We start from the raw sequence: 11808 nt of genomic DNA on the forward strand, positions 1-11808 counted from the left end.
GACAGGTATTACTTATGTAGCGTGGACACTGTTAAAGTATTTAAATGTCATGTACTAATACCATGATCCACACACAGGTGTTCAACTCCTATTCAGTGCAGCACGGTGGCTTCAAATGTTATTTTTCAGAGAACATATAAAAACAATTTTAACTGTGTCCAATCCAAATCAGTTTGTGGTAAGAATTTTATTGGGTCAAGTGACATTGTTTTAATATTACTGAAGTTGCCCGACTGATTTTGCGATGTAGTTACTTTGAGAAAGTTTTCACAACAGGTGAAACTTCAGTGGAAACAGGTGAAATTATCTCACTGCATTAGCAGAATTTTTCTTTTTTGTTTTTTTTTTTAAGGAAAACATAATTTAAAGAATAAGTGACTGCTTAAAACAGTCATTTTGGCAGTGTAACATAGCCTGTGTTCTCTAACTGGCCTTTGACCCAAGCCACAAGTTGGGAATCCTCACAGTAACATGGTAGTAATAACAATAAAGAGGACACAAACATCCTATTCAGGTCTTTATTTTTCACTTAAATCCAAGGTAGCAAAAACGATACACAGCTGAAATATCAGACACACACACATACTCTAAACACTGAAATAATAGGTGCTTCACCACCTCAAAAATAAAGCTTCCTCTTCAGTTTAGCACACCTGAATATAAACAGATTCAAACAGCGCAGGGCATACCAGCCCCTCTGTGATCTGTCACAAAAAAGTATTTAAAAAAAATAAATCAGGTTTTCCTTCTATAATGCTACTAAATGAGATTTTACAACAGTTTGACACATTTTTTTTTTTTTTTTTTTTAACTTTTGTCTCTCAGGTGAGAGAGGTCATTGGTATCAACTCTAAGAAGGCAAGTATTTTCTGACAAAGTTCTTGTTGTTTACAAAAAATAAAATAAAAAAAGATGTTATTGCTCTTTTAAAGTCTCCACACTGCATATAATTACAACAAGTTATATTTTTTTAGCCATTGTCAGAAATAATAAATAAGGAAGAATAATCGGCTCATGTATACTCTGATTGCACTTACTCCTCTAGACCCCCAAACGCTAACTAACATACTGTGGGTCTAGTATGGTAATACCTGTCTGATTACATAGGCAAGCCATTATACATATAAGCAGTAATGTCATTGTGTTTGTACAAATGATAAAACTAAAATGTTATAGTGACAAAAGCACTACATTCTATAATACATAGGCAATCACAGATTGCAAATCTTCGAGGCCGAAGTAACAATGTCCTGCCCTCTCCTTCAGTCAGCGTATGTTCCCAAACTATCCTTATTGGTTTGAAAATACCATTCAGAGTGGAAATACTCACGATCGTATGGTAAAAGTTTTGTCTCAAAAAGAATCATGGGCCATTCAGAGAGTCGGTCACGAGGCGAACATTTAACACCTGGTCAGAAAAAGGTAAAATGCCTTGGAAAGTGTTAGCTGGTTTGATGTAACCAAAGATGCTGGCGAAGTTTTGCTGCTCTCCTGGTGCATTAAAAAAAAAAAAAAAAAAAAAACATGGATCACTATGGGAGTGTCCTAATTATGCAATAACAATACCATGTGCACAAGACTGGCATGGTTTCACCTCTCTACTCTAAGGTTTCTGTGGATGGGATCTTTTTTCTGAAACATATTAGATAAAAATGCAATCGACTGTATGTTTCAGAGTTGTTCCTGCAAAAACACACTATGCAGTGAGTTCTGAAAAACCTAATATGACCCTGTAGTCCAAAGAATAAATTGTAGGCATTTTTGCAAACCAGAAGGAGTTAAGTCTTACTATACTTATACTTACAGGTGAATATCAGCCAGTACTGCTTGGTAGAAAACTGACTGGCATTCCTGTATTCCTTTCCTATCTTTTTATTTTGCCGACGAGAAATAGTAACATATGTTCTAGAGGGTGCTGCCTACTTGTCCAAGGCATGGACTGCATCATTCATTATCATACTCGCATTTGGTTTGGGTTCATTAATGCAATCATTCAAAAATTTTCAGCAACCTCCAAAATAAATACTACTTCTGGTTTGAATGGGAACATACATCCTGTGCAACTCCCCTGTGCCACAGTGCAGGCCCCTGCGGCTGCTGAACACACACACATTTTAGGGTGAAGACATTTTTGCCACTGCTAAAACATTTCCCTTTTATGATCATAGCATATTCAGGCGAAAACAAAAACACACATTGTAGCACCACCTGTTTTTTTTTCTCCATGTCTTCTCCGCTAAGACCAAGATACGTCCACGCTAAAGCATAACATATGCACGCTTCCACTCGCTAAACTGTAAGAGGCTAAGTAGCTCACTCTTCCAACGTACAAATGAAACCAATCGACTATTCACTTAAAAAAAAAAAAATCGAGAGGCAAACACTGTCCTCCCATCTGATGTGAGGGGAGTCCTAATGCTAATGGAGTATAACACAGATGGGAGGGATGGGTCGTTTGGCCACAAGGAGGTGCAGAAGACATGGCACGTAAAGTCAGGGGATTTTCTGACCCGCACTTTGTTGTGAGAACAAAGGACGAAATTGTCGAGACTATGAGTCTTTTTTTTTTCCTTTTTTTCTTCTCTTTCTCCCTATAACATATCCATTGTTATGTTGGCGCTCCTTTGCGTTCCTAGATGTCCTCCACTGCACAGCCTGGATCAGTCATTGTGGGGTTTCTCAACACCACCCTGAGGGAAGACAGAGAGGGAGGCCTCGGTTAATAAAAGTGAACTTCAGGTACAATCAAAGTCACACAGCGTTGACAGGTCTGTAATGATTGACCCGATCATGAGCCAGGCACATTGATGTCTTGGTGAAATGATGTATACAGCAGTAGAAAATAAAAAGGTTCAGCTGTATTGGGTCTTGCCTGGGGTTAAAACAGACTTCATATTAGTGTAGTCATATAGAGAGACCAGCGTCACCAAACTGATCTGCTTGAGAAGCCAGACCATTCAAACTTGTGAAATGTTCTGCTGGCTGAAAAACGTCCAAGGCCCTGGGTGACTCATTTTCAAGACATGAATCATGGAAGCACGCATGAATGCATGTGCTCCATTACACCCGAGGCTTTGTCAATTGTGGCTAAGAAGAAAAATACTGTGTAGAATTTACAGAGTACATTTTCATCTGGCAGCATATTATAGTCATTTTGAGTTTATTGTTAAGTTCAGATATCAGGAGTTCAGATTTAAAAAAAAAAAAAAAAAAAGTTCTATTATGTCATTTATGACCAAACTGTGACTACTTTAGGTGACAGAGTTTGAATCATAAGAAAGGAACTCTTTTCTTTCAGTTCCCTTTTTTTTTTTTGCACTTTTGTAACTTTTGTCCGAATGACAATTCAACATTTTGTACAATGACGGAAGGAAGTCCTAAAAGCAGATGAATCTGCTTTCAGACTTACATGCCATCACAAGTCACTGTTTTTAGTTAGGAATAAGTTTATTTTATATACATACCTATATATTTGGAATACTGCTTGTACACATTCAATTTGCTCATCAAATTTTATGGGATGATGAGTGAGTATCATCACGACAGTTAGCAAACTAAGCTATGTTGCCATCATTTTTTTTTTTTTTAAATCTATCTATGATTTGCAGAACTAAATAACTGATTCATCTAGGCTGGTAAAATTATTTTTTTATCTCTTTCCCACTGAACTCGTAAAGCAGCTCCTGATCATTAGAAATAGCGGACAGAGCAGAACTTGTTTTCATTCTGCATGGTTTAGGCTGCCAAACAGATTGTTCCAATGTAACTGGCTTAATTCCAGAAAAGAAAAGAACAAGCCACTAAAAACTGTTGAGAAAAAAAAATCTGTTCCTGATCCCCCTCACAAATGAAACACTGGAGTGAGCGAGAGAAAAACGGAACAAAACAAACCAAAAAAAAAAAAAGCAAGTGAGGACTTGTGCCAACATTCCAGGCCCCATCACCAACAAAAACAACAAGTAGCAAATGACCCTCTGGTCAGCCGAGTCGTAACTGGCTCTGTGTCTGGCCACAACTGTGAAAAACAACGGCTCTTAATCTGCTTTCACGCTTTCACTGAGTCAAACTGAGGGAGTGACGGGATTCTTACTTTACAGACAGAATGAGGTGAGGCTTCTGGGCAAAGCCTAATGAAGACATCAAAGCCGGCTTGATGAGATAATTATGAAGTACGGAGGGTCTTCGGTGCCTTTCACACAACGTCAAATTGTGCTCTACTAAGTCGTTATTAATGCATTTATGGTGCAGAACCGTACTGTGAGGTGAGGCCACTGTTTTTGGGTCTTCACCTGCTTTAGATGGACCGCACTATGGTTCAAGATGTACAGGTTTTAAAGGCTGAAATCAATATGTTTGGATTAAAGCTGCCAATGGGTGATAATTACTTACACGTATTCTTATGCTTACACTTGGCAGGGTGGAAAAAAAAAAAACATTTAGACAATCGTATGACACTATAACTTTCAATGAAAGCCCACACTACTGAAATTCCTCTAAATGGTTTGGTGGTTGTTTCAGGCAGGGTGAGGCAAGTTTCACTCCAGCTTTTACAAACTGCCACCTGGCACTGCTGAGTAAACTCACATCCTCGCCTACGTCGTATTGGGGGGGGGGGTGACACTGATCCGTTGAGGCCCTGTTTTATTAAAAGGTCGATATCGGTCTTGTATACTGCCTAATGAATATATGAGTTTGACCCATGAGTTATAGGGTAACATACTCTAAATGTAAGCAGACTTTACCATGGCAAGTTGGCGGCCGATGTTTCCTACAGTAACTCCTCCTGAGAAGAATATGCATGGCAGCCAGGAGCGCACATACAGGAAGTCTGGAGATGTATACCTGAAAGATAAAAAAAAACATTATGTTAGATTATTACTAATAATGCAGGGGGTACTAATGGTTAAAGAAACGGTGCTTCAGGCAGACGACCTGGGTTCAAGCCCTATGTCAGCAAACATCAGTCCTGCTGAAGTACTCTTGAGCAAGCTTATCAATCTCTCTCTACCATCTACTTCGGCACTGCTTTGTACAGCTGAGCCTGATTTTTGACTTAGACAGTTCCCTACAGGTATCAGTTTAAAACAGCAAATACTAAGTCACATGTCCAAATAAGTCACACCTCAGCTGAAGCCCTGCAAACAGGAATGGCAACTTGAACACATTGCCAAAGACAGATCTCCAAGTCATGAGAATGTACACAGTCTTTCATGCTGAAAAATATAATTACACTTGTTCTTTCTCCCCTGCATCTACTTTGTATAGTCAGCATGAGCTGCAGCTGCTTTCTGAACCCCAGCTTCAGCTTCACTGAGGCAAAAGTCCCCTTTCTCAGCTGGATGTTTTTGATGATGTGGCACTAAGACAGGTGGGACAGCCTGTTAATTGGACTCCAGGACACATGGGAATGCCAGATCATATAAAAATATAATTCCAATTTCTACTTACTTCTATGTCAAAGCCTCTTTGATGGAGCTGTGTGAGTGGGAATACTCCCTGAAACCGTTTCCTCTTTATTTACAGAGGGCGGTTCTAATTCTCAAAGCAATATCATCCAGAAACAGATGTCATATCTACTGGGTGTAACCCAGGAACTAGAGTGTAAATGATGACAAAGCACTATCAACAATGTTAACAGGCCTCAAAAAGTTTTGCTTCCTCACATGTGAAAACTTCAGCAGACTCGGATCCACTTATAAGAGGTGATCCTACATGGCTATGAGAAATTTCATGTTTTTTAAAAATGCGTATTAATTAGTTACTTACTGGTAGACTCCGTTGTAGACCAGCAGCTGTGTGATGACAGTAGCGAGGAAGGCGGTGGTGATGCCTAGGCCAAAGCCACTCCGGGACCGGTCAAACGTCCACCACAGGCCCAGGGAGAGGGCTGCCAGCGTTAGGGAGAGCTGGACATTATTGGCAAAGTCTAGTTTCTGTGTTATGAAGCAGTTAAGGGCAAAGTCAAACAGAATGGCTTCAGCACGGGATCAGCGCGTACCCAGATATGTGTATCATCTGTAAATACCATTATTTAAAAGGGCGAAGCTGGGTATCTTTTGTCTGTGGGCACTGACAAAAAAGCAGTGACAGGAAAGTGGAACATATCTGAGAGTTCCTTCCCCTCGAGCGTGACCGTGTGAGTTTATGAAAGGATACGACGCTGGCGTGGTTGATGCCAACGAAGACGGCGATGCACCTCATCACACTGGCCCACTCTCTCTTGAACTTGTGCGGCTCTCCTAAGTGGCTGTCGAGGCAGGGGTACAGCAGGCCGACAACAGCTGCAAGAAAGCACAAAACAAGCAGAAATTCTGTCAAATGCCATGGTGCATTTTTTTTTTCTTTTGTCACAAGAGTTAACCCTGTTGTGGCTCCCATATTTAGTTTCACTTTTGCTTTAAAACCTGCATAAAAGACTGCATACACTATACCAATATATCAAAACATGAATATAAGACCTTACAGGAATAACATAGTGATACCATGACAGATAAAACATGAGGTTATAACCTCTCTATTGTGCAGGCTACAACAAATACACTCCATGTCCACCTAAGAGAAGATTTTTAACATGTTATTTTGTGTGTTATGGAGTGAAATTTGAAAGACAAGGCAATACCAATCATCAACTTTCCAAACATGAAAAGTTCAACACATACTTGTGAGCCATTCTGCCTCACAACACATAGGGGGAGGAGCTGAAATCATGCGGTTATTTATTCATTCTCTGACTTCCTGGTTGTTGATGCGAAAGGACCCGCCTCCTCAGCTCACCCGTTACGAAACTAACCAATGAGCGACCAGCTCGCCCCAACGTGTCCGGCCGCCGCGACCAATCAGACGGCGAGAAGCGCTATCCGTATGTTCCCTGCGAGGGGAGCTTTTATAATGGACTCCCAGATAAAACCACCAGGACCAGTACAAGCATGGCATGAGGCTTATATAATGCACAACAAAAACAAACCGGACTGATCCCAAAACGCATGATTCACCAGCACCTGATCGCCAGGTTACTGATGATGTGAGCAACGCGATGAGTAAACCACCACCTCCAGCACGGATCATAGAGACAACAGCCACCCATGTCAACAATAAGCAACTGCATTCACAGAAAAAGCATATAGACGTGATTATTGCACTTTAAAAGACCAAACCCTCACCTATCTTACACTAGTGCACACTATTTACTGTGATGTAAACTATACGTTTACATCAATCCAAGAATAAAACAGTGGGTAAACTCGCTTCCCTTAGTTTTCCTCATAGTTTTCACATTTCTTCAAAAAGCTTGGTGAAGTAAGTTCAGGTGGGTTAGCTTTTCACTGCATCCCTTGTGTTTGGGACTTTATCTGGAGAGGGTATAATATTGCTGCACTAGGACTCCACCCCCCTCTGCATTCCTTTGTCCAAACTTAGTAAACTAGTGATAACCAGGGCCAAACTCACCCAGCACAATGCCTGCTGTTTATCACGCAGTAATAACAGCGCACTCACCAGCCCCTGTGCCACAGCAAGGCGGGATCCACCAGGCGGACGAAAACAAAGTTGTCATCACCTCCTCGGGGAACAAAGTGACGTTTCTCTGGATCTGCAGCAAGTTGAGCACCAGGGCGAGAAACACTCCCACGGTGAAGAGGACGAGACCCCGCCGGATCAAGTTGGCTGCTCGGACGCTGTGCAGGGAGCCGTAGGCATTGCTGAGCACCGACGTGATGATGGACAGCATTTCCTCAGCCTTTGATGCCACCCAGTTTGCCCCCGATGAATTCTTACTTTCCACCCTTGGTGCACAGGAGCAACTCCAGCAGTGGTCCTCTAGTCTTGGCATTTGGCACTTCTGGGCTAGTGGGGGAAGGAGAAGGAGAAGGGGTGGCATAGACAAGTTAATTCACTCTCTGTCATAGCGCCTAAAATTAGATACATTTACAAGCAATGCTGACATTGTTGCGAGATGAAACATCTAACCTAGTGAGTGATGGTGACTCAATTTTAGACTATGGTGATCATCAAAGAAAGAGAGAGAGAAAAGGTATGGATCATTGATCGGTGATTACCTCGCTTTCCAGACGTCTTCAGTGTCTGGTCCAAAGAGAAACTTCCACTCCTGTTCATTCGCGCCTTGGAAAATGATTAAACCGGGATCTCTCTCCTTTTTTTTTTTTTTTTTTTTTTTTTTCCTGCTGCTGCTCTTTCAAAGCCTGATAATCACGTTGTTTGTTCACATCATCGTCAGTTAAGAGTGAGGAGAAAGAGAAAGAGAGAGAGAGCGAGTGAGAAAAAAGCTGCTATTCCATTCCAGAGCACAGAGCTCATACAAGAGACAAGAGCTTCCTCTGCAGAAAACAATCACAGCTGTGTCGGGTGAGAATCGTCAGCCAATCAGAGCGCGGCGGCTGATATGACGTGACGCCACCCCACCGCCCCCTCGTCCGGGACAGTCACACCAGCCTGGAGCCTGATGCAGACTGCCTACCTGAATGGAGAAGTTACAGTGGGGCAGGCCTGGGCAAAAACTCAAGCAGTTCTTACCAAAAGAGCTATTACTGGCAAAATTATAGAGTCATACTTCAGAAAATATCACATTAAAGGCCGCATTGGGATGTTCTTAAAGTCCTCACAGCAATATTATAAAGACACAGCAGAGGATAAAAATAGCATAAAGCACAACAAGGCAAGAAATACTTACAATAATGAACTCACAGCTGAGATCTGCAGATGTACAGGTTCTGCTTAGGATATTATGATTGGAATGGGACTATTATGGTGACTGTTTTGTTAAAAAAAAAATGCCTAATGCTGTCACCTGACTAAATACAAAACTCACTCCTGAGACTGCAGAGGATGATTGCCAAAACTTTTGCAAACCCTGTCAGCAGAGCACTGGCATAATCTCTCTGGCATAATCACTTTTCTAGCCTTACCTCTCAGTACGCTGCAGTGCTTGCACAACCTCATTCCAGCGCCTCGGACACGTTTCTTTATATACTTGTTTTTGGAAATGGGGTTAGTGGCACAACCTATGCGATGTTGATGCGGCGGTTGAGCTTGAGGTCATCTTGGAGGAGGTGTGGCTTGCTGGGAGGAGTGTGCGGGGCCTCCTGTACGTCAGTCAGCTGAGATAATGTGAGAGAAAAGGTTCAACGACGCCCACATGACATAGTGTTTCAAGGACCAACAACAACATGGAAACATGTTTTGCAACAATCTCTGTGACCCAGTAGGGTGTCTTCATTGCACTGTGATCGCATAACTCTCTTTGCTTAGTGCCAAACAACCATATGAGCAGCAGAAAACACACTTCTGCAAGTTCATGCTCTACTTTCCTCTGCGACTTTGGACATGCACATAAACACGTAGCACACATAAACACACAGCACACTTCTGAAGATTAATCACACAATGCACACACAATCACTAGGCTCATTAATCACACAGTCACAATTCATGATGCTAATTCACACATTCTCTATCTGGGATAGATACTCTGATGAATATTCACTGCTGTGCACAACGGCAAAGACATTATTTCAGGATTACAAGATGAAATTGAGTCATTTATCCAGGGAGATTAAGAAAAATCTACAGTTGATTCAACTTAACTGTCACAAAGTTTGAAAATAAGACTGGATTTACTCAACATCCTCTGCCAGCACTTTGTACAAAGTAATACCATGGGCGAATCATTTTTTCATGCAAATTGGTTTGCAAAATTGAGTGATGCTTCATGACCTAGAGCAAATTTGGTAGACAAAAACACAGAGCACATCAATCAGATAGCATTTTTTTCAATTAAGTTTAATTCAAATCCTTTTTTGAAGTAATTATTTCTGCTGCCGATGTCTCAGGGTATTGTGTTCATTGTTGTTGTTGTTGATGTTTTTTTTTTTTTTTTTTTTTTTGGCAATTTAGGTAGGGTGTATATGCAGGGCAGAAATGAGTTCAGCACCATATAAGAGAGTGTGATGTGGGGTTTGGTTTCTGGTTGTCATCCAACGTTCAGCTTCAAAGCCTTAACACAGCCGCTGTATTTATCTTTTTGTTTTATGGATGATTTGACATGCTGTGTGGAAGAAAACAATGCCCCAATTACTGAGGAGCTAATTAATAAACACACCAAAAACGAAACTTATGAAAATAGGCATGAAAAGACACTGGTGACTTGTTTATACCTGCAAACAATGTTTGCAGATTTTATGCTCTATTATAGAGTGGTAGCTAGTTTATTTGTAGGACATTCATATGGTAAATACTTCTTACCATGCTATCACACAATTTGAAACATACAGAAGCTGATTTAGTTCCAGCAGAGCATGTTCACAGTCAGCTTTTGAATGTTGCTACATGTATGGATGTATAAGTCATCGTGTACATATTAAAGTTTCCACACCACACATGGAAATCGCCTGACTTTAAATCTATTCCACTTTCAGTGGAGTAAGAATCCCATTTTTCAAAATAGTGATAACTGAATGGTGAAATAAAAATGTCATAGCTGTGTTTCACTGGAGCCATTTCACTTTTTTTTTGTAACAGATAAGTCATGCGTGAAGTGTATTGAGAGTTGAAAAGTTAGAGTATGCACCCCCACCCCCCAACCCCCACCCCCATCTCATTTCGACATGCCAGGAGTTGTGTTGGTTCATGTAGAAGGCTTGAACAAAATACAGCATGTCGTACAGGATAAGAAGTTCACTAAAGAGGAAATGCCAGTTTTTAACCAACTGAAGTGTTTCTTTTTCTTCCTCACCCATTTCATATCTTTCTTAAAGGATGCTGAGGCTATGTTTGGATATAAAGGCACTGAGCCTTCCTCATGACCTCTTTACAAATGTGTCGTTGTGGCCCCAAACTAACATTCAGATACATTCACTTTGCTGCAATCCACAGAAAATAACATCGGTCAGACCTACTTTATCCCAATTTCAGTGGGCCATGTGGTTAACATAGATAAATCGGCAGTGCCTCACAGTTTTACAAAGGGGAAAGGAGGTCAAAGCGGGACGGGTAGCTACAGGGCGCTTCCCATTGCCCAAAACTACCACACCATCACAGTAACCCAACAACAGTATTTTTCTGCGCCTCAGGACCGAATGAGTATGTTTAAGGCTCCTCTCCGGGAACAAGAGTGTGTATGTCCTCCAAAAGAATAAGTTTCTCTCTGTGTAATTCTTGGCAATCCTTGTGCCTGAGGATAAAAGCCTACAGCAGTGTGTGTGAGTGTGAATCTGTTAATATACCCCTAGCTGCATCAAGAGGAATTGTGTAGTGGTGACCTGAGATGGCTTGTGGAGATGACATCACTATCAAAATGAGCAGAAACACAAACCATCAATATTATAAAAGTTTCATTTTTTTTTTACACTTTAATATTTCATTATGTCATGTTAATGAGAGATAGGGAAAAGGATAAATAGAGAAAAGGAGACAGAGAGAGGGTGTGAAAGGGGAATTAGATTGCTTCCAGTTCACTGACATTAACACATGCCTTAATATGAAGGCTGAAATCAAGGGTAATACGTTAACTAATGTGGGCCATAATAACCGTGAAAATGACTCTGCATATAGCAAATAGCTCCTAGCAACCAGGGTGCTGGCGCTGGCATCGAGGAGGTCTCAGCTACATGAGGAGATAAAGCAGGATGCTACGACACTTCAAATGAATACCAGATCAAGCGTGTCATAGATTATGCTGTTAGACTGGGAGGGATTGAATTATATCTAAAGGAAAAGCCTGCTGGAGCAGATGGTAAATTGATCTATCAAACTAGAGCTTGACAATTTTTTTTCCCTCAATCCTGTGTGAAATTA

General features: G+C 41.1%; 1 protein-coding gene across 1 annotated transcript; it reads right to left on the reverse strand.

Moving 5' to 3' along the window:
• Positions 1–504: 504 nt before the first annotated feature.
• On the reverse strand, positions 505–8319 carry insig1 (insulin induced gene 1). Its single transcript, XM_030079675.1, has 7 exons — positions 8182–8319; positions 8055–8149; positions 7495–7842; positions 6157–6281; positions 5767–5933; positions 4743–4842; positions 505–2690 (listed from the first exon to the last, which is right to left on the reverse strand). Exons 2-7 carry the CDS (start codon positions 8110–8112, stop codon positions 2661–2663), a joined length of 828 nt encoding a protein of 275 aa, XP_029935535.1. The 5' UTR covers positions 8113–8149; positions 8182–8319; the 3' UTR covers positions 505–2660.
• Positions 8320–11808: the final 3489 nt, after the last annotated feature.

Source organism: Myripristis murdjan, chromosome 20 (genome assembly GCF_902150065.1).
Source record: "Myripristis murdjan chromosome 20, fMyrMur1.1, whole genome shotgun sequence".
In the NCBI taxonomy this organism is placed as follows: domain Eukaryota; kingdom Metazoa; phylum Chordata; class Actinopteri; order Holocentriformes; family Holocentridae; genus Myripristis; species Myripristis murdjan.

What these genes read in the sequence shown, in the direction of transcription:
- insig1 (XM_030079675.1), bottom strand. Translation starts at nt 8,112, where the DNA reads ATGAACAGGAGTGGAAGTTTCTCTTTGGACCAGACACTGAAGACGTCT. An exon ending in GCATCAACCACGCCAGCGTC is followed by an intron (nt 5,934 to 6,156) that starts GTATCCTTTCAT and finishes TTCATAACACAG; the next exon opens with AAACTAGACTTTGCCAATAA. An exon ending in GTCTACAACGGAGTCTACCA is followed by an intron (nt 4,843 to 5,766) that starts GTAAGTAACTAA and finishes TTTATCTTTCAG; the next exon opens with GTATACATCTCCAGACTTCC.